We start from the raw sequence: 23,690 nt of genomic DNA, 5'->3' as shown, positions 1-23,690 counted from the left end.
TCCCTAGTCTGTAGCTGTGCATTGGGTTCTTCCGTCCTAAGTGCAGGACCCTGCACTTATCCTTATTGAACCTCATCAGATTTCTTTTGGCCCAATCCTCCAATTTGTCTAGGTCCTTCTGTATCCTATCCCTCCCCTCCAGCGTATCTACCACTCCTCCCAGTTTAGTATCATCCGCAAATTTGCTGAGAGTGCAATCCACACCATCCTCCAGATCATTTATGAAGATATTGAACAAAACCGGCCCCAGGATCGACCCTTGGGGCACTCCATTCGATACTGGCTGCCAACTAGACATGGAGCCATTGATCACTACCCGTTGAGCCTGACAATCTAGCCAGCTTTCTATCCACCTTATAGTGCATTCATCCAGCCCATACTTCCTTAACTTGCTGACAAGAATACTGTGGGAGACCGTGTCAAAAGCTTTGCTAAAGTCAAGAAACAATTCATCCACTGCTTTGCCTTCATCCACAGAACCAGTAATCTCATCATAAAAGGCGATTAGATTAGTCAGGCATGACCTTCCCTTGGTGAATCCATGCTGGCTGTTCCTGATCACTTTCCTCTCATGTAAGTGCTTCAGGATTGATTCTTTGAGGACCTGCTCCATGATTTTTCCAGGGACTGAGGTGAGGCTGACTGGCCTGTAGTTCCCAGGATCCTCCTTCTTCCCTTTTTTAAAGATTGGCACTACATTAGCCTTTTTCCAGTCATCCGGGACTTCCCCGGTTCGCCACGAGTTTTCAAAGATAATGGCCAATGGCTCTGCAATCACAGCCGCCAATTCCTTCAGCATTCTCGGATGCAACTTGTCCGGCCCCATGGACTTGTGCACGTCCAGCTTTTCTAAATAGTCCCTAACCACCTCTATCTCCACAGAGGGCTGGCCATCTCTTCCCCATTTTGTGATGCCCAGAGCAGCAGTCTGGGAGCTGACCTTGTTAGTGAAAACAGAGACAAAAAAAGCATCGATATAAAAGGTCACTGTCAACTTAAAAAAATCACACCTCTTTCTGTGCATTTATGCTTATTATTTGTACAAGTAACATCTAAGATTATTGTAATTTAAAGAGCTGTACTAACACTAATGCTAAGCTGTCATCTGGGCTAACGCACTGGAGTATTGATCCAGAGATCAGTAATGCATAGCCATCATCTGGGCTGATATACCAGGGAATTGATCCAGGGACCTCTAGACCTGAAGTTCTAGACTAATACACTGTGAACTAATAATCCAAGCTCTGTAACAAACTCTCATCCTCTGTGGATTGGACAAGGGGTTGTGGAGACATAACACACACTGACCAGCAAGTTGTACAAGGGGGGCGTGATTTTTTAAAAAACCTCAGTATGAACAAGACCTTTGTGAAGATCAAAAGGATAAATCACAGGAAGGAATGAGGATGCAAGCTTTAGCTGAAATGTTGAGAGTATCTCATGTGCTGCACTGAAGGTCCTGTCCACACCACAAGTGAATTATGTGCTAGGACACTTGCCTGTTGTGGCTAGGGGCATACATGTTGTAACACAAATTTGTTTTTATGACTAATGTGAAGAAAACATGATTCCATGTGTGTGTTAAGGAACTGTGGAAGGAAATTTCACTTACATCCATTTTAAGGCTCCTTTACATGGTCAGAGTGGGAGCCTAATAAAAATCTGGCCCATTATCTTTGAATCCAAGGCTGGAACTGTGAGATCTGTAGGTCCTGAACAAAGGCCCATGGGCCACTGCCACATCCACAGTTCCACCCAATGACTCTACTAGTGACTGGAGAATTAGGAGCCCTAAGGCCTTACACTCCACTAAATGTACTACCCTCAGGGACCTGACTGGGCTGAGTACAGTATTTGAGCCAGAAAGAGGCACAGGAAGTTGCCTGTGCAACAAGGTGGACCCTGGCTTGCTTCTGCTACAGACCGTGTCATCCGCTACCAAACTCCCAGCCTCATTCCCGGTTCCTGACTTCAACCCTGCCCTGTTCCTGGCCTCAGCTTCATTCTGGACCCTGAACCCTTTCACCTTGGTCTCGGACTGCTCCAAACCTAGGCTATGGCTCATTGACTTCTGACAGAGTGCTGACCCTCGGCTTCAGTTCCCATTTCCTGTCTGACCCTGGCTCTGACTTTCAGCTCAGATACCTATGCTAACCACCAGGCCAGACCACCCACATCCTGGTCACTGATACTACCTTTCCACCATCTTTGACGCTAACCATTAATAAGTTAACATTTGCCAACAGATATCAGTTCTTTTCTATTTTAGGAACAGGAAAATACTGCAGTGTGCCTCCGTGCTAAATAATGGCAAATTATGACTTTCTAATAGTGACCACTGTATCTAATGAAGTAATCTACAGTATGATTTGCCTACCATGATCCTCAGAAAACCAATTACTGTCCACACTGATCAGGGAGGCAGAACAGACATTGCCTATTAGTGTGATTTTGTTTGTATATGTATAATTACAGAGTTTGGGTTAGTGCCCCAATGTGCTAAGCACTTTCCAAACACACAGGCTGCTCTATGTTCCATGATTGCCTTTACATGGTCCGTTTTGCCTACCATCCTTCAATGCCATAGTTCAGATAGGACCTCTGTGCCTCCCTCACAGGCTGCAGCATTCACATTCCTTCACGCTCACTGTGCAGTTAAGAAGTGCTGGTCTTTAGATTGCAGTTATTTGGACATACAGCCGGGTGCATTTTGAAATGACCACTCACTCAGCCTGATTTTCTACTGCCCTGCATTTATTGCCCTACATTTGCGTGAATGACGGCACGGCCAGTCATTTACATTGTTACAAAGTGGATACTAAATCACAATGGCAGCATTGTGCACTTCCTTTGCTACACAAGGCCCACAGCAATGGAGAATCGGGCCCACTCTGAACAGTGAAGGGTTTCACTTAGTAACTGATATCAGCAGCCATCATCCTGTAGAGAAAAAACTCTAAATTATTCAGGTCAGGTCAATAATAAAGCTGCTTAACTCATCTGAGGATTTCCCAGACAACCTGTGTGCAATTAACTGGATAAAACAGTTATTTGGGCCAGATTCTGCCATCCTTTTTCATGCTATGTAGTTCCTGACTCTGTAAATAGAGCCACTAGTTTCAGTGGACATGCTCCTAGAGTGAGGTGCTAATCAGCATGAGTGAGTATGGCAGAATATAGACTTAATGTTTGCTTTTAGGGCGCACTGATACAAATTATTATTCTTTTCTTACAGATCACCACAGACGTTTATGGATCTTTATGGATAAATAAAGATCTAAGAAGCTTGCAAAATACCTAAGATGGAACAAGCTACGTGTGACATTGGGACAGATGACTTCAAATGAAAAGGGGCAAGAAAGGAAAAAATTGGAAAGGGAAACAAGCCCCAGTATATCTTACAATTGATATCTATTCTTGTTCTGCCACCAAACAGAAAGGAAATCTCAACCAATTATCCAGCTGAGGGTTCACAAGTTTTCTGGCATACAGAAAGGAAAGGGCATTTTTGGTTAATTTTCCAAGTACAAAGGAGCGGTAGAATTGCTGACCAAGCATTCTGACCAGGATTGGATCAGTCATAGGCACAAAGGGAGCACAGGATAAAATGCCAGGAGTTGCAAACAGAAAAAGCCAACCTCAAAACAAGAAATGAAAACTAAAGCTCTCTTTCTGGGGAACTAATGGCTCAGGGGACTAGTAATGGAATATATGGATTTATATTATTGGAGATTTTTTAAGAGCAGGTTGGACAAACACCTGTCAGGCATGGTCTAGATCAGAGGTGGGCAAACTATGGCCTGCGGGACCGTCCTACCCAGCCCCTGAGCTCCTGGCCCGGGAGGCTAGCCCCCAGCCTCTCCCCTGCTGTCCCCCCTCCCCCACAGCCACGTGGGCAGCGCTCTGGACAGCAGGGCTGCACGCTCATGCAGGGCAGAGCAGCAGCATGTCTGGCTCCGGTGCGGCTCCCAGACATGCTGCTCTGAGTGGCATGGTAAGGGGGCCAGGGCCGTGGGGTTGGATAAGGGGCGGAGGGCCTGGGGAGCAGTCAGGGAGCAGGGAATGGTTGGATAGGGGGTGGTGTCCCAGGGGGGTGGTTAGGGGTGGGGGGTCCCAGGAGGAGGCGGTCAGGGGACGGGGAACAGGGGGCAGTTGGATAGGGCAGAGGTTTGGGGGGGGCAGTCAAGGGACGGGAAGCAGGGTGGGGGTTAGATAGAGGTCGGGGGTCCTGGGAGGGGCAGTCAGGGGACAAGGAGTGGGGGGTGTTGGATGAGGGGGTTCTGAGGGGGGCGGGAAGTCGGAGGGGGTGGAATAGGGGGTGGGGGCCAGGCTGTTTGGGGAGGCACAGCCTTCCCTACCAGGCCCTCCATACAGTTTTGCACCCCGTTGTCACCCTCGGGCAAAAAAGTTTGCCCAGCCCTGGTCTAGATAATACATAGTCCTGCCATGAGTGCAGGGGACTGGACTAGATGACCTCATGAGGTCCCTTCCAGTCCTACGATTCTCTGATTATTTGTATTAAATAACTCCTATAGGCCCCACTTAAGACTGAGGACAACATTGTGCTAGCCATTGTATAAACACAATAAATGACAGTTCCTGACCCAAGGAGTTCACAATTTAAACAGACCTTTAGGTCACCAGTTCAAATCCAGCTCAGGTTAGTAGAGAGCCAATATTCTAAGAGGACACTAAAGGAACTTGTCTTGTTTAGCCTATCAAAAGAAGGCTGAGAAGGGATATGATTGCTCTCAATAAACACACCGGGGGGTAAACCCCACGGAGGGAGAAGAGCTAGCCCCAAAGTTGCATTGATCCTTTTGGCACCATTGCAAGCTCAGCTCTAGGGTCTGCTCATTTGCCACAGGATTTTCCACAGAAGGGGACAAGCAGGATCCAAGTTAATCTCAATTCATCCTATTGCAAAGCAACTGACAATACATCAGGAAGTCCTGTGAAATCTCAAAACTGAGATGGCTTTTCTAAAGCTGTCACACTTTTTCTTTAAACAAAAATAATTCAACTGTTTTTGATGTGTTGAAGCGTAAATGGACATTGCAGAATAAAAACAGAGAGCCCCATTCTCCTCTGAGATGGTTAGCACTGCTCAGTTTCCACCCCCCAAAAGTTTCATCTTATGGAGTTTCCCTGGAGTTGTCATTCCAGAAGGGTTGGAGTTCTGTACTCTGTGGAAGAAGCCCTGGGTTCCACCCTCTGAAAAGAAGGATGCTCTAAGATCAATACAGACCTAACAGAGGCAGTGGGCATCCATGCAAAGGCTCTTGCTTCTGCACTGCTGCCTGTCCTGCCCCTCTGGCGACTGGGCAGCATGTTTCCTTCAACAGCTATGCCCAGAACCTCTTTTGAGGCAGATGGATGGATCCATGCCATGGAGGGTGAAACCAAGCAGGTTACTACTGAGTCCTGGATTTGCTTCATTTGCTGAGTTTCCCTTTCTTCACACGGCCCCAACCTGGGTCTGCCTCCTATCGATCTGGATCACCTACCACCACAAGGTTGGGAATGGAAAGGATGAAGCAGCTATTCCCCCTTCCATTCATCTCACACACCTACACAGATTTTGCTCCTATCCACTCACATGGCTAGTTTAGACTGCTACAAATGGTTAGATTACTGGAAACAAACGAATGTTAAAAACTGGATTTCCCCACCACCATCATCATCCCCATTTATGCTCTTTCTGGTTCAGTGCTGGCATGTTTAGTGTTCCAGCTCTCCCGGAAAATGTTTAAATAACTAAACATCCCTTTTCACTGAACTTTTTAAAATAAGTGATCTGAAATCCATTTCTGTCCATATTAGAGTCTGTCTTAGATTCCCATCAATTATGGGTTCCCAGATCTGCTCATAAAATGTGTTTCAAAACACAAGTAAAATAATGCACGGTTCAGAGAAATCACAGAAATTCAGGGCTGGAAGGGACCTCAAGACATCATCCAATCCAGTGGTTGGCAAACTTTTTTTCCCCACAGACCACTTGAAAATTGCCGAGGGTCTCAGCGGACCACTTAATGATCTTTCCAAATGTTGTTTGTGCCGTTAGGTAACTGTTGTAAAGCACTTTGGATAAAAGCGCTATATAAATTTTTTTTATAATAATTTACTTTTTTTGTTCTACAAGTAAAAGCACACAACTCATATTTTAATATCAATAGTCTTAGCTTTCTAATGCGATGAATGTGCCCACTCTCCCCTGCCGCGGCTGTCCCCAAGGTGGAGCTAGGAAGGAGTGGGGGTCTCTCCCCCACCGCAGCAGCCACAGAGCTGAGGCTGGGAAGGAGGGGGGGTCTCTCCCTCTCTTCCCCACTGTCAAGGTTCCTCCCCCACTCTGAACTCTAGGGTACAGATGTGGGGACCTGCATGAAAAACCTCCTAAGCTTATCTTTACCAGCTTAGGTCAAAACTTCCCCAAGGTACAAAATATTCCACCCGTTGTCCTTGGATTGGCTGCTACCACCACCAAACAAATACTGGTTACTGGGGAAGAGCTGTTTGGAAACTTCTTTCTCCCCAAAATACTTCCCAAAACCTTGCACCCCACTTCCTGGACAAGGTTTGGTAAAAAGCCTCACCAATTTGCCTAGGTGACTACAGACCCAGACCCTTGGATCTTAAGAACAATGAACAATCCTCCCAACACTTGCACCCCCCCTTTCCTGGGAAATGTTGGATAAAAAAACCTCACCAATTTGCATAGGTGACTACAGACCCAAACCCTTGAATCTGAGAACAATGAAAAAGCATTCTGTTTTCTTACAAGAAGACTTTTAATAGAAATAGAAGTAAAGAAATCACCTCTGTAAAATCAGGATGGTAGATACCTTACAGGGTAATTAGATTCAAAACATAGAGAACCCCTCTAGGCAAAACCTTAAGTTACAAAAAAAAAAAAAAACAGACAGAAATAGTCATTCTATTCAGCACAATTCTTTTCTCAGCCATTTAAAGAAATCATAATCTAACGCATACCTAGCTAGATTACTTACTAAAAGTTCTAAGACTCCATTCCTGTTCTGTCCCCAGCAAAGCAGCATAAAGACAGACAGAGACCCTTTGTTTCTCTCCCTCCTCCCAGCTTTTGAAAGTATCTTGTCTCCTCATTGGTCATTTTGGTCAGGTGCCAGCGAGGTTACCTTTAGCTTCTTAACCCTTTACAGGTGAGAGGAGCTTTCCCCTGGCCAGGAGGGATTTCAAAGGGGTTTACCCTTCCCTTTATATTTATGACACCCACCGAGGCAGCCCCCGAGCTGGGGCTGGGAAGGAGGGCCCTCTCTCCTCGGCAGCCGCAACCCTGGAGTTGGTGAAACTCAACCTCCTTCTCTGGCCGCCACAGCCCTGCACATCCCAAATTCCCCCCACCCCCTCTTCTCACCCCACTGCCTCCTCTCACTTACCCCCTATTCTCCCCGAGGCCACCACCTCACTTTATATGTGCGTCTTCTCCAGGGTCCAGGCACCTAATTAGTGGAGCCTCGCCTGCATGGTTCCACTAATTAGGTGGGTGGCCCATCGTTCTCTCATGAAGCCGCTCAGGCGCGCACCTTAGAGGGAACTATCTGAGGACCACCTGAATGGAGTTTGCAGACCACAGTTTGAAAACCTCTGATCTAATCCATCCCCTCACCTGGAGCAGAATTAAGTAAACCTAGACAATCCCTGATCATTTTACTTTTGTTATGTGTACTCCTTTTATCTGGTTAATCAGCCGCTGTGGTGCCCGGGTGCTATTATATCTACGGAGGCATGTGGAACTCAAGGAGTAGCACTTGTTGGGCCATGCCACTTTTTTGATGTTTAATATTTGGGTAGCGACTCCTGTGAGAGCAGCTGGTTTGACAGTGCCATAGGATGATGTATTATTTGAGACATCTAGTGGCAGGAGAGATGAATTACTATCGTTTCAAATTACTTGAATGGATCAGATTAAATCTAAAACCAACAAACCTATGACCCCAATGCTGCAAAGACTTACATACTTTATGCATTGTGAATGGTCCCTCTGACTTCAAGATAAGCACATGCTTTAGTCTTTGCAGAATCAGGGCCTCAGCTAATTCAGCAGTAAGGTTGCATAGTTTAAAAAGAAATCACAGTGTCAGGAAACGCAAAAGTTAAGGTTCTGACAACAGCATATCCTATATATTTTATGCTGAACATTTTACAACATAAGCAGTGATCTATTAAGCTACATATTTAACCAGAAAAAACAGAATATAAAAATCCTACATATGTGCAATGCAGCCATATTAATATTGCTGGTTGAACCATAAATTTTACATTTCCTAACTTTCTGTTATTTTAGCTGTGTAGTCTTCAGGTCTTTAAATGCAAAGCACTAAATTGTTACCTAAAGGGGGCGGAGGGAGTGATTTTTTTTTTATATGTATGTACAGCACCCAGCATGATGGGGCTATAAACTTGCTGATGCCCCTTTGGGCTACTGCAATGTAATAAATAAATAAGTAAATAAATAAATAATCATCATCATTTATATCAATAATAAAATAAATAAGTTAAATAAATAGTATACATAAATGACTTGTGCTTAATGATGTTACACTTAAATGGTCCGAATTAGGCTTTGAAATTCACACCTGATTGGAGTGAATGGAAAGTGGGAGGGGTGAGTTACTTATATATTGACACCGTCCAGATCTATCTATGTTACTATGATCTCTATCATCACTTCTCACTACCATTAATTTTTCCTCACAACACCTCAGCATGGCAGGGAAAATTTACTATTCCTAATAATGACAGGTAGAGAAATTAAGGCACAGAAGTTTGCAGGCTTGATCTGTTGAGGCTGCATATATGCTTAAGTTTGCTACCATGAGTAGTCCCCACTGATTTCAGGGTTTACCAAATCATGACCTTAGTGATTTGTCCTAGGTGTAGTCAAAGGAAGAGTCAGGATATGACCTCACATTTCCTGAGGTGCATCTTAGTACATAAACTCCAAGACCATTCTTCTCCTCCAATGCAAGTGAGCCGACAGCTTTGCATCAAACAGGAACAAATGTGTATTATGATGTCACAAAGAGAGAAGGCCTTATTATGTTGTGTGAACTTTCAACCACATAACTTTGTTTTGGAAAGTTTCAAATATGAGAAAACAGTGGGTTATGACAAACAGCTTAGTGAACTTAGTTATATTTGAAAAAAAGAAAAAGTAGAAGTTAAAATTATTAGGTTAAGTAAAACTCACTTTTTTTAAAGACACAAGGGGACTTAGATGCCTAACTGCCACTTTAAGTGCCAAAGTCTATAGCTTAGATCCTCAAAACCTCACTCAACTACAGCCTAACCCTATAGATGCTTAAATTCCCTAGGCACTGAAATTTTCACCAGCAAAGTCCCCAAGACACCTAAATTTCTGCTAGCGGGCACGCACGCAGACACCTAAGTCCTCACACTGTCGAGTTGCTCGGTGCCAAACTCTTGACTGAGTTCCGATAAAAATTGGGTTTGTTTAGTCTGGAGCAGAGAAGACTGAGAGGGGATGTGATAACAATTTTCAAGTACATAAAAGTTTGTTACAATGAGGAGGGAGAAAAATTGTTCTCGTTAACCTTGGAGGACAAGACAAGAAGCAACGGGCTTATATTGCAGCAAAGGTGGTTTAAGTTGGACATTAAGAAAATCTTCCTAATGGTCAGGGGGGTTAAGCACTGGAATAAATTGCCTAAAGAGGTTGTGGAATCTCCATCATAGGAGATTTTTAAGAGCAGGTTAGACAAACACATGTCAGGGATGGTCTAGATAATACTTAGTCCTGCCATCAGTGCAGGGGACTGGACTAGAGGACTTCTCAAGGTCTCTTTCAGTCCTACGACTCTATGATAGAATTCACAAACTAGGCATTCCCTCATCTATCCCAATCCAGCATTTTCAGAGGCTACCTATGAGAACAGGCTCTGCACAAAACACAGCTGCTGGAGGAGGAAGTGTCCCTCAATGACCAGTGGCTAGGACGATCCCCTGGTGTAGGGTTGCCAACTCTCTACTCACACAAAACTGAACACCCTTGCCCCGTACCCTGCCCCGCCCCTTCCCCAAGGCCCCGCCCTCCACTCACTCCACCCCCCCGCTCACTCTCCCCACCCTCACTCACTTGCTCATTTTCAATGCACTGGCTCAGGGGGTTGGGTGTGGGAGTGGCTGAGAGCTCTGGATGGGGGGTGCAGGCTCTGGGGTGGGGCCTGAAATGGGGAGTTCTGGCTGGGGTGCACTGATTGTGAGGGCTCCGGCTGGGGGTGAGGGCTCTGGTGTAGGGCCAGGAATGAGGGGTTTGGGGGGTAGGAGGGTGCTCTGGGCTGGGGGGTTTTGAGGATGGGAGGGGGACCAGGGCTGAGGCAGGGGGTTGGGGTTGGGGGGAGTGCGGGCTCCGGTGGGGGGTGCAGGCTCTAGCATATGTAGGATTTTTATATTGAGAAGCTTGGGGTGCAGGAGGGTACTCCGGGCTAGGATCGAGGGGTTCTGAGGGTGGGAGGGGGATCAGGGCTAGGGGAGGGGGTTGAGGCATGGAAGGGGGTCAGAGGTGCAGGCTCCAGGCAGTGCTTACCTCAGGCAGCTCCCGGATGCAGCAACATGTCCCCTCTCCTGCTCTTACATGGAGATACGACCAAGCAGCTCTGTGCACCGCCCCCGCAGCTCCTATTGGCTGCAGTTCCCAGCCAATGGGAGCTGCAAAGCCAGCGCTTGGGGGTGGGGAAGCATGAAGAACCCCCTGGCTGCCCCTACTTGTAGGAGCCAGAGGGGGGACATGCTGCTGCTTCCAGAAGCTGCGTGTAGCCACGGCAGGCAGGGAGCCTGCCTTGGCCCCACTGCATCACCAACTGGACTTTTAATGGCCCGGTCGGTGCTGACCAGAGCTGCCAGGGTCCCTTTTCGACTGGGCATTCGGCAACCCTACCCTGGTGTAAGGGAGATCCAGTTTCCAGTCCCTGCTCTAATACTCCAGCATATCCTATAACCCAGTGGTTAGGGCATTCATATGGGAGCTAGGAGACCTGGCTTGAAGTCCTTACTCCATGTCAGGCAGAGTGGGGATTTAAACCTCTGTCCTCAGAGAGGGCTCTAACCGCTGGGCTAGAGGGCATAAGGGGAGGGGGCATGATCATCTCTATTTTTCTGGAGAAAGGGTTGACCTGGCTTAGGCACTTACCTTTAGGAGAGGCTTCATGGCTGTGAATCCAAAGTGGAGGGAAGCATTTAACTCCCTCTGAGTGCTGGGGCTCAGGCCACACCATTCTGCCCAATGTTTCCTACTGGCTAGCTTAGGCCGCTCCCTGCTCCAGCACCCTGGCTTGTGTGGATCTCCATTCTTAGGCCACTAACTCTCCCCAAGCACCGTACAGGGAGGATGGGCACCTAACTCAGGGCTGTCGATTCTGGCAAGCAGCAGGACACCTAACGTTAGGTGTTGCAATGCAGCACCCAAGTGCCCTTTGTGGATCTCAGCACCTAAGTGCCCTTTGTGGATCTAGCCCAGGGGTTCTCAACTTGTGGCCCCAACAGCAAACAGCTGCAGCCCATGCAACATGTGAAAGCCATACAGGTAGTACATATATTGTGTGGATGCAGCCCACATAACACAAAGAGAGCTGCATATGCAGCAGACATGCCAAACCCATGAAAAAAAAACACAGAAATTGGGCTTGGTTTTGACTTAATTGGCTTGTGAGTTGCTTGTTGGCAAGTTTTTGCTTTGTAGCTTGTTGCTTGTTTGGCTTGTAGCTTCTTGCATGTTGGAGCTTGTTGCTTCTCTCTTTTTTTCCTTTTTATCAGCTCCCAGCAAGCAGGGGCAAGTAGTGGAGAGAGTCAGGGATGTACAGCTGGCCCACCACAGTCCCAGACTCCATGCCAGGGGGATCTAGTCACACAGAGTGTTGGGATTCTTAGGGATTGGCTTGTTTTGGCCTTGTTTTGAAATGGGATTAGCTTGATTTTTGGCTTATTGTGAAAGTCAGGGTGCTTATTTACCACATGAAAATTGGCAACTGCGATATGCAACCCAAAACAGTAAATAGGCTGAGAACCACTGATCTAGCCAAATATCTACATTGTGACCCTAAATGACTTGGTAGCATCCCTTTAAAGCCCAATTCTATCACTGACTAGTTTGGAACTAATATAAGTGCAACATCCAATTCCATAAAGGGAACTGAGATTTTTTTTCCCCATTCTATTTTGCTGAATTGCCTTTTAGGGGCATTTTATGAAAACAAGGTGGAGGAAGTTCATATGACAGGATAAATGATCAGGATGTTAAAATGCCAAATATAAAGTGGAATTAGACAATTAGACAGTAGCTTACTGTTTATGGTTACAATATGCAAGCTATTTAAAAGTTTAATGCACCAAGTTTTAAATCAACATACAATAATTGCATATTTCTGGTGGGAATCTTTGAACATTCCTCACATTCATTTTGCCACTGAGAAAGGCGTTCTTAATACACTATTACGGTTGACCTCCTCAAAAGCAGGGCCTCATCCAAAACCGATAGAAGCCAAATGGAAAGAGTCCCATGGACTTTGGGTCAAACCCACAGTAAGTAGCTCAATAAATTCGTTGTAGGCTTTTCTAGGGTGCTTGTCATTGTACTACCTTACTGCCTCACATACATCACTGAATTAATCCTCACCGCACCCCAGTGGGGAGGGAAATGTTACTCATTCCATTTTAAAAATGGGGGAGCTGAAACACAAAGATTGATTAGATAGTTTGTCCAATGTCACTCCAGAAGTTTGTAACAAAGCCAGAGACTGAAGCAGATCTTCTGAGTCCTAGTCCAGTGCCTTAACCACAAGTGGGCCTTTGATACTAGTCAAATATGTACATTAAATAAAAACAAAGCACATTTAAAACTCTGTTAAAGTCTCAGTCAAATGAAGCCGACATGGGGTTATTTCTGTCACAGACGTTAGAACTTGCTTTATTCATGCAGTAACTTTAGAGAGAAGAGATGTCAAACAGATGATGAAACTGTGAGAAGAAGCAGATCAAAAACTCAATGGGAAGGGTCACAGCAAAAAGAGTTTAACACTGATCATGAAAGACAATGGCCCTGATCTTGCAAAGGGCTGAGTGCCTTCTGTTAGTCCTGCGAGCTCTCTGCTTGTCATTCCCACAGCTTCTCAGTGCCTAATCTTATGTGCTGTCTGCAAAGAATTCACCAGTAAAAAACCCACAGATATGCAACTGAAGTTGGCATCGCTTCCATATATGATGCAAGGGAACATAGAACAACCACACTGAGTGAGACCAGTGGTCCATCTAGCCCAGTGTCCAGTCTTCTAACAGTTGCCAGGGCAATGAACAGAACAGGGCAATGAACAGAACAGGGCAATTTTGAGTGATCCATTCCCTGTCATTCACACCCAGCTTCTGCCAGTTGGAGGTGTAGGACACCTGGGGCATGGGGCTGTGTCACTGACCATCTTGGCCAATAGTCATTGATGGACCTACCCTCCATGAACACATACAATTCTTTTTTGAACCCAGTTAATAGTTCAGACATTCACAACATCCCTTGGAAACAAGTTCCACAGGCTGGGGTCATTGGGTGACCCCTAGTTCTTCTGTTAGTGAAGGTGTGACAGGTTGGACACCCCCCCGTCTGGTGTGTCTGATATACTGGGGTCCCACTGAGCCCGCCCGTTCCACCATCCTGGGCTTCCTCACCCTGTCCTGCTGTGCCAGGCCCTCAAGCCTTCTCTAGCACACCCACAGGTAAGGCCTCACCCAGCTGCAGACACAAACTGAAATCAGCTCTGTGTGGGAGGATTCAGCTCGGGAATTTACCCAGCACTCATATGCACACCTCCTTTGGGGTGTAAACCCAAAATAATATTGTCTTGCGCTGTATACAGAGATCTGTACAGCCCAAAGTCATAAAAATCGCCCCCTCCCTCAATGTGGAGGGAGATATGCATAGCTTTTTGCCTCCCCTCCCCCCCCCCATACAAATTGCACAAACTGGGTTTTGAAAAAAAAATAAGTTTATTAACTACAAAAAGTAAATTTTAAGTGATTATAAGGGATAGCAGACAGAACAAAGCAGATTTCTGAGCAAATAAAACAAAACACGCAAACTAAGCTTAATACACTAAAGAAACAGGTTACAAATAGTAATTTCTCACCCTAAATGTTGGATAGGCAGGTTGTAGAGTTTCTGCAGCTCAGAGTTTCATTTATTTCTCTTCACAGGCTAGACCCCTGTCTTAACCCGGACACAGCCCCTGCCTTTCCCCAGCTTAGTTTGTTTGTTTGTTTCTTCAGGTGTTTTCACCAGTCTTCCTTCTTGAGTGGGGAGGCAATGGAGAAGAGCCCTGATTGACTCACTTCCCAGCCTTAAATAGGATTTACATAAGCTGCGAATCCTTTGTTTCCAGTGGAAAAATATCGGCAGTGTCCAAGGTGGTACTCCATACCAGGTGACATTATCACATGACCTTGCAATGTTAGAGCAACCATGGAGACAAGGTTTATTTGAAAGGTCCACAGGAAGGAACTCCAGGAAGATGAGAGATCAGCATCTTCAAAGACCCATTGTCTTTCCTAATGGCACATCCAGGCTGATTGCATACTGTCTGACGGGCGTTTCTCAGTTGGGATCACAGTTGTAATTGTTATATAGTCAATATTCCTAACTTCAGATACAGAAATGATACATGTATACAAATAGAATAATCATATTCAGTAAAACATAACCTTGCCAATGATACCTTACATGACCCATCTTCCATGAAACATCTTAGTTATGCCATATTCATATCATAACAATATTTCTATGAAGACTATGCGGTGTAGCATCACAGAAGGGGTAAATAATACTCCCTGTTCACTTTCTCCACACAATTCCTGATTGTATAGATTTCTATCACATCCCTCTTTAGTCATCTATTTTCTAAACTGAACAGTCCCAATCTTTTTAATCTCTCCGTGTGTGGAAGCTATTCCATACCTACAATCGTTTTTGTTGCCCTTCTCTGTACCTTTTCAAATTCTAATATGTATTTTTGAGATGGGTGACCAAAACTGCATGCAGTATTCAAGATGTGGGCGTACCAGGGATTTATATTGTGACATTATGATATTTTTGTTTTACTATCTATCCTTTCCTAATGGTTCCTAACATAGTTAACTTTTTTGACTGCTGCTGCACATTGAGCAAATGTTTTCAGGGAAATATTCACAATGACTCCAAGATCTCTTTCTTGAGTGGTAACAGCTAATCTAGTCACCATCATTCTGTATGTATAGCGGGGATTATGTTTTCTAATGTGCATTACTTTGCACTTATCAACATTGAATTTCATCTGGCATTTGCTTGCCCAGTGACCCAGTTTTGTGAGATCCCTTTATAATTCCCCGCCCCAGCACAACCTACTCCTGTCATTTCTATATATTTTGTACCCTGGTATTACTGTGGCCCATTGATTATCATCATTCCACCAAGCTTCTGCAATGCCTGTTATAGCAATAGCCTCATAATGCCAGCACTCTAGTTGGCCCATGCTGATCTTTAGACTTCTAGCACTTGTATACAATTTTGTCCATATTCATTTGCTTGCCTTTACATGTAATATTTAAATGGGACTCTCTTACATTTGACCGTTCTTCACTAGGTCCTCCTACCTGTACTTTACCAACTTTTTTCTTACCCTCCTTACTAGGATGTAGAGTTCCTTCTTTAATAAATTCATCCCTAAGGGATATCTCCACCTGAACTAAACCATGTGATCCTCCGTACCTGTCTCCTTTCCCACAGCCCTTAGTTTAAAGAATCCTCTACAATCTTTTTTAATTTTACATGCCAGCAGTCTGGTTCTGTTTAGGTGGAACCCATCCTTCCTGTACAGGCTCCCCCTTTCCCCAAAAGTTCCCTAGTTCCTAATAAATCTAAAACCCTTCTCCCTACACCACTGTCTCATCCATGCATTGGGACCCTGCAGTTCTGCCTGTCTAAGTGGCCCTGCGCATGGAACTGGAAGCATTTCAGAGAATGCAATCATGGAGGTCCTGGACTTTAATCTCTTACCTAACAACCTAAACTTAGCCTCCAGGACCTCTTTCCTATCTTTTCCTATGTCATTGGTACCTTCATATACCACTACCACCAGCTCCTCCCCAGCACTGCACATAAATCTATCTGGATGTCTTGTGAGATCCACAACACACCCGTCACACCCGGCAGGCAGTTCACCATGTGGTTCTCTCAGTCATCACAAACCCAGCAATCTCCATTTCTAAAAATCAAATCCACCATTACTATTCCCTTTCTCTGCCTATTAACGAGGGTTCCCTCCCTCAGAAAGATATCCTCTATGTGATCATACGGAAGGAGGATCCCAGTTATGGGATTGTTTCCCTCTGCTCTTTTTCGCTATGTAAGGGTATGTCTCTAACTGCCTCTTTTACTCTGCCATTTAGCCATGGCGGCTCTTTTTTGTTGTGGTTGTTTTTTGAATTGGGGTATATATTTAGTTTGAACCTCTATTATGGTATTTTTAAACAGTATTATGGTATTTTTAAACAGTTTGAGAACCACTGGCTTAGAGTACAGTGCACTTGCTCAGGCAGAGCCAGTTTTTAATAGGGCTGTTTGTGGAGCAAGATACTAATTAGTATGAGTGTCAGAACCTGGCTGGTTTATACTGGTCAGCTGGGGGTCATTTCAGAAAAAAAAAGAGTTGGGGCAGGGATCCTCCCACATATCACTGACCTGTTGAAAGGGGAAATGGGATGGTATTTTGTCTCAGTGTAACTAACACTATCTTGAGGGCCTGGAAAGGGTGATTTTATTGCTCATGAGTGTACCACATCAACAGCCATGGCAAATGAGGTTCTCTATTTCCACACACAACAGATACTGCAATGGTATCCGAGACTACAAGTTCCTCCCCGCTGCCTCACTGATGTGCCTGAACCCTTTCCAGGGGCAAGGGGTAGGAACTACATCTAGATATTTAAAGTATTATTTTAGTTTATATGCCAGTTCAGGCCTTTGTCAACACAACAAAGAAATAGGGAGTCAATTAATACCCATGAAAGTGGCGATATGGCAATGACAAATCAGGCTCTCCGTGCCCCAAGTAGAGAACTTCCAGTAACAAAGGAAAGGGTTATCTCATGCATACCAATATAATATGCTTCATGATCACTGTATTTCTATGTTGGTTTCATGCTTTAAACCCTGGCATTAGGTAAATTATTAACATTTGGGAGAAGGCATATGCTTCTCTTATTTATCTGTACCTTTCCCATACCTGAAGAAGAGCTCTGTGTAAGCACTAAAGTTTGTCTCGTTCACCAACAGAAATTGGTCCAATAAAAAATATCTCACCCACCTTGTCACTCTCTCTCAATCTTATTTATATGTACACTATAAACTCCTACTTTGCTTTGGTTTTCTGGGTGTCAATTAATAGAATTATTTGTGTTTAAAATCTATGGCCCTGAGCCTGCAAAAACTTACAACCTAGCGTAGTGCCTAGTACCATGAGTAATCTCACTGAAGTCAACAGGACTCCTCTCAGGAACATTACACTCAATTAGTATTTGCAGAGTTGGCCTCTTAACATATCTATCAGCTGTTGCAAGGATAAGAACCACTGACTCCTCCAAGAAACCTTTGAAAAACAGCCTATTTAATTCCAGAAGAACACAAGACCCAAAAAGGGCTGTAGGACTTTAGGAACAAGGATTATTGTGGGATGACCAAAAGATGTGAAGATTGAGTAATGGTAAAACAGCTGTATGGAATGACAAAATATGAACAAGCTCCACAATCCTCAAAGGGTAATAAACCTTGTTTTATGAAGAGCTGGGCTTTGATGATCAAGTTTCAAGCTGAAAAGGAGTGATTTAAAATATAGATTTCTCCAAACTACATTCCAACGTATACTTGGTTTTAGATGGAAGTTCCTCAGGGCTCTTTTTCCCCACTGATCAGTGTCAGGAGAAGGTTAGACTGATTTCCTTACAACATGGTTAAAGTTTAATTCTTGGCTCTGTAATAATTAAATGACATTTTTTTAAAGAAAAGCAATCTATTTATAGAATAATTCTTATGTGCCATATATTTTTGTTTGGGGGGTTTTTTCCCCAGAAAGTCACTGTTACTTGGGGATATTGATCTAACTCCTCAAAGATATTTAGGATCCGGGCCATTTTCATTAAAATATAGGCCAACATTTTCAAATTTAGGCATCTAAATCTATGTTGAGCCACATAAATAGCAGTGGCCTAATTTCCAAGGTTGGCGAGAACATGTAGCTTACCTTGATTCATTTGGCTACTGAAAATCAGGCCACTTCTACTTAGGTGCATAAATATGAATTTTGGGGCCTAATTTAGGCCCTTAAATTTGAAAATATTGGCCACAATTTTTATTTGTGAAGAGCTTATCTGCTTCTGCTACTTAATCTTCACTTGATGTCATAATCCCCTATAGCTGACATTATTATTATTCCCACAGCAATCAAGTTATGATGTCCCAAACAGAGTTTCATGGCTTCAAGTATATGATGAACAGCATTAGTGAGTGCTCTCCAGCATTAGTGAGTGCTCTCCTAAAATCAGAGATTGTGACTTCCTGCACATTTTCTAGCAATAAAGATCCCAGTTCAGCAAGGTACTTGATCATATGGCTAACTTTAAGAAACTGAGTAGTCTCATTGACTTCAATGGGACCATTCACACGCTTAAGTAACTTGCTGAATTGGGGTCAGAGAAATGAGAAGTGAAATACAAAATATAACATATTGTAGGAGGGATTAGTCTGATCTACAGGGTTTCCAATCCTGTGATTCTATTGCAAATCTCTCTATATTTCATGTTTTTTCTTAAAGCCCCGGTTCCTGGAGTCAAGTGATTGCAGGAAAATCCCAGATTTCAATTATTTTTAAAAAGTAAATCTATGGACTACCTGGTTGCAGAGAACAGCTTGAAAACATGAACACTAAGGCTCAAAAATCAGAAGGTAAATCAAAATCAAAAGGTAAACCAACATTTGTTATTTTAACAATTTTATTATTTCTAAGCCAATCATAATTTTGGGGACCTGAGTCATGATTTTTGGACACTTGGGGTTGTCAGCACTGGATAGAGAAATGGGTTTCGAGCCAGTGTCACTGAATATTTAACTACTGTGCAGCAAACACATGATTATTACAGTTTTCAAAATTAATTTAATATAAAAGAATTAAACTGGATTCTTCATAAGGTAGGGGCTTAACATCTACAACTCACTTCCAGTGGAGGACCAGTCCATCATCTCTTAACCTGTGCAAGTGAAGTCAAAATGCTCTTCAGTAACTGCAGAAGTGTCTAGGATATAGCCAAAATTTGGATTATGAACATAGGGGCAAGCATCAAACTTGTGGCTCTAATAAGCAGAGAAAAATAAATTAACCCATCTTCAAAATTGTGTTGGTATATTCAGTGTTTGAATTCCTCACACCTCCAGAGTTAATACTTCTCTCCAAAAATTACTGCTTATTTAGGACAGAGAAGCTTAAAAAAAAGAGCTCCCTTGTGAATAAAGAAAGCAATCATAGTCCACAATTAATAAAGCCAACCTCAGACTACATTGGGAAGCCCTAAATCTCCCATCTAGCAGCTACTCATCATTACTACTGCTTTCCACTATTGTAAAAACTCTGTAGGTTCCTTCATGGGGAGGGAAAGCACAGTAGCTACCACAGCTAACTGTGCAATGCGAAAGTTGACAAGATGTGTCATGCTGCTGTATTGCTGTTAGTGCCCTCTGAAGGCTACCAGAGAAAAAGAACAGCAGTTCATTCCCTCATGCAGTGCTGGTGAGAGGAGTGCAGGAGTGAGTGAGCTTCCTGATATGAAGTCATAACAAATATCTAAGCTGTTCCTAGGGGAGAAATTAATAACTAACACACCTAATGTGCTATTGAGATCTAGGAAGTAGATTTAAGTGTCAGGTGTGCCATTATGAGAAGTCACATATGAAACAAATATTAAATGAGGTCATGGTCTGTGCACTGGCCATGACCTGTCTAATTAGAAACAAAGTCCATTGGCAGACACAGGTGCAAAAGGGGAACAAAGTAATGACCGATCCAGGGCAATGGGGACAAGCTGAAGTGCAAGACGTAAGTGGATCCTGACATTTAAGAAAAAGAAAAGCACGATGGTTTCCCATGCAGTGTTCAGAGAATCACAGCACTTTCATTCTGTACAATATTTGTGAAAGAGGATCACAACCAAATGAAAATAATTCGAATTTACCAAACAGAGGCCCAACCGTGCCGTCCCTATTCGGGCAAATACTCCTGACTGAGTAGAGACTGCAGGAGCAGGCTGCAGGTGCCTGATTTTTACTTACCCGCAAATTAGAGCATGATTACACTACAGGGTCAGAGTAACAGCCGTGTTAGTCTGTATTCGCAAAAAGAAAAGGAGTACTTGTGGCACCTTAGAGACTAACCAATTTATTTGAGGAGAGTGAGTGTGTGTGTGTATGGGGGTGGGAGGGATGTGAGAAAACCTGGATTTGTGCAGGAAATAGCCCAACTTGATGAGCTGTAGCTCACGAAAGCTTATGCTCTAATAAATTGGTTAGTCTCTAAGGTGCCACAAGTCCTCCTTTTCTTCATGCACATTGTGAAAGAGTTGTCACTTTGGATGGGCTATCACCAGCAGGAGAGTGAATTTGTGGGGGGGGGGGGGGTGGAGGGTGAGAAAACCTGGATTTGTGCTGGAAATGGCCCACCTGATGATCACTTTAGATAAGCTATTACCAGCAGGACAGTGGGGTGGGAGGAGGTATTGTTTCATATTCTCAGTGTATATATAAAGTCTGCTGCAGTTTCCACGGTATGCATCCAATGAAGTGAGCTGTAGCTCACGAAAGCTCATGCTCAAATAAATTGGTTAGTCTCTAAGGTGCCACAAGTACTCCTTTTCTTTTTGCGACTACAGGGTCAGACTCCTGGGCCCTGTTCTGGAGGTGCCAAAGAATGGCTGGCCTACTGAGGATTTCTCCTGAATAGGGAGAATCTCTGGGTGGCATGGAGCGGAGACAGGGGCTGGGGAAAAGGTCCCTGTGGGGCCGAGGAACTGGAGCACAGCACAAGCATTGCTTTGCTTCAGTGATCTCAGGCTCAGAAGAGTCCATGGGCGCCATAGGCAGCTGCACACAACTTAGAGCAGTTCTGAAACTGCTGTAAAGTAGGCTAAACCCACCCCCAGCTCTCCCTGGACCGAGGAGCTGCAAACATGGCACCAAGCCACCTTTCCCACCCCAGTCTTCCAGTCCTGTCCCAAGCACAGCTCAGCCAGACCACACCGACTTCAGCTGAGCTTTCATCTCTTTACACTGATGAAAGTGAGAGAAAAATGAGGCCCTGTGTTCAAGAATAGGCTGTGCCAAAAGTCAACTCCCTTTGGGACAGGTAAGAGTACTCTTAAAATCACTGCAGAGTATGATGGATAAGTTAGCATCCAATAACTACAGTAATAAAAACTACCAGGCATCGATATTAAGTGCAATAGGAGGGAAAGAGTTCTTCTAACGTAGGGTGTTAATTTTGATTATGAATGTCCTTTCAGCCAGAGCACTTAATTGCCTTGGCGGTCTCTGCCACCAGCAGAATGCAGCTCCATCACAGTTATCTTCACAACCTAATGAGGGGTTCTGCTGCTGGAGATAGTAACTGTTTTCCAGGGAACAGATTAAACAAATCATCAGTCCCATGACAGCTTCTATGGGACATGGAGATAAAACATTTTTCAGATAATTTGATTTATTTCCCCAGATATATTTGTACTAGTTTGGCCCTCTCTGATCTGGCCATCGTTTCAACTGTAAATTCTGTGTTAATGTGGTGGAGATAAGCCATGGTTTGAGGCTCCAAAGAACGATCCAGCTAAAACATTCCACCGATCTGGAGTGATTTATAGTGTGTAAGGAGACTGGGAAGAGGGGTGGGTAGCACTGGGAAATGTGACAGAGCTCACTCCGCCACAGCAAACAAATGCGATTCCAGAGGAACATAGAGAGGACAGTGGAAGGAAGAAAATAACAGAGGGCTACAGGTGTTTTAGTCATAAAGACAGGGTGCTTCTGCAGTCAAAACAAATGTCCTTTCACAGAATCAAACAAACAAACAAACAGATCAAAGTTGCTTCTGAGCAGTAGGAGACTGAAATACATTAGAAAGGTTCATATCCTTGCCACATTTATAATGTCGCACACATGATTTAAGGCCTTTGTAAAAGTTAACTTGTGACATTCTTTGCTCACTTCCAAGATGCATTGTTTTAAAAAACCACAACCAACTACTTGATCTTGCAGTTAACAGGGAGATCCCGGAAAAAATAAATCCCCAAGTAAGTAGGGCTTTCTGACTTTTTTCTAATACCTTGTCATTTTAATTATACCAGGGCACAATCAACACACTAAATATCGTTGTCAAATATGTGCCCCCGGGCGAGACTGCCTGCAAAACTGCCTCCACTTAGCTGGAAACAACTAGCACGGACGCATACTGCTGCCACGACTTCCCCTCCTGCAAACCGAAGCCACCGCTAAAACACACACGGGCTTTGGAGAGTGAGAACGTCGGGAGGGGAGGCAATCAGCCGTTTACACACCACGCCAAATGTTGGTCACGGAAAGTACGCGGAGTTCCCACTGGCACGGCGAGGAGGATGAAGAGCTGACCTCCCAAGGACCTGAGCGGGGAGTACATTTTCCCGGTTTCCAAGGCACAGCTGAGCTGCAGGGTTGCCCCCCACCCCGGATTTAAAGTGGGTTGGATGACATTATTTTGCTTTTGGAGTGAGGGGTTTTGCCGCGTGGGTCTCCGCCTCCCACCCCTCCGACCTGCTCCATCCCCACTAATCGGGACAGCGCCTGATCTCCCTCCCCCCGGGTAGTGGCGGGGGCCCCGGCTGTGTTCATTTCACCGGTGCAATCCGCTTCAGTCATGCACCTGTGCTCCGTGCAGCCCAGCGCCTCCTCTTCGCCCTGCCTGCCCACAGGGCTGCCTGGGGCGGGGGAGACGCGCAAGGCAGCGGCACACTCCCTGCCCCCGATCAACCGCACCGCGCCGGGAGCCGGGGAGGGAGACCGTACCTGGGGCCGCGGGGGAGCCGGAGTGCAGCAGCGCGGCAGCGAGGAGCAAAAGCGCTGCCCAGGGCAGCCGCAGCGGAGCCCGGGCGGCGGCAGCCATGGAGCCGGTGTGCGCCGGAGTCAGTCCCGCCGGGGCGCGGGCCACGGGGTCTGGCGGAGCGGCAGAGGCGCTAGGACAATCCCGCAGCTCCCCGCTCAGCCCCGCTGCCTCTGCCTTCGAGCCTCGCCACTTCCCTTCATCTCGACCGGAGCCGCGGCAGCCGCTCCGCTTCCCCAGCGCCTTCCCTCTGTCTCCTCCTCCTGGCGCCCCGGGAGATTGCAACGGGAGGCTGGGGGAGAGAAGGAGCCTGCAACCTGCTTTGATTTTTTTCCTCCCCCGCGCCACCCATTGATTTATTGGCAAAGCGGGAAGGCAGAAAAATCTTCCCTCCGCCCCAAACACTGTCTGTCCCCTGCGTTGTGGCTTCAATGTTCAGGCACTTCCACACCAAGGAATTTATTTCCCCTCCTCCTCCTCCCTGCTATTTTTCTGGGGGTTGCCCTGTCATTA

The 23,690-nt window shown here is 45.1% G+C and overlaps 1 protein-coding gene across 1 annotated transcript in view; it reads right to left on the bottom strand.

Moving 5' to 3' along the window:
* FNDC1 (fibronectin type III domain containing 1) overlaps window positions 1-23,443 on the bottom strand; it is a 127,159-nt gene extending 103,716 nt beyond the window's left edge. Inside the window, exon 1 of the mRNA XM_084625161.1 lies at window positions 23,144-23,443. Within this exon, the coding sequence (XP_084481287.1) occupies window positions 23,144-23,240 (97 nt within the window). The 5' untranslated portion in view covers window positions 23,241-23,443. The remainder of the gene's footprint in view (window positions 1-23,143) is intronic.
* Window positions 23,444-23,690: the final 247 nt, after the last annotated feature.

Source organism: Lepidochelys olivacea (genome assembly GCF_965140295.1).
Source record: "Lepidochelys olivacea isolate rLepOli2 genome assembly, chromosome: 3".
Lineage (NCBI taxonomy): Eukaryota > Metazoa > Chordata > Testudines > Cheloniidae > Lepidochelys > Lepidochelys olivacea.
This window is presented reverse-complemented; position numbering and strand designations above follow the sequence as displayed.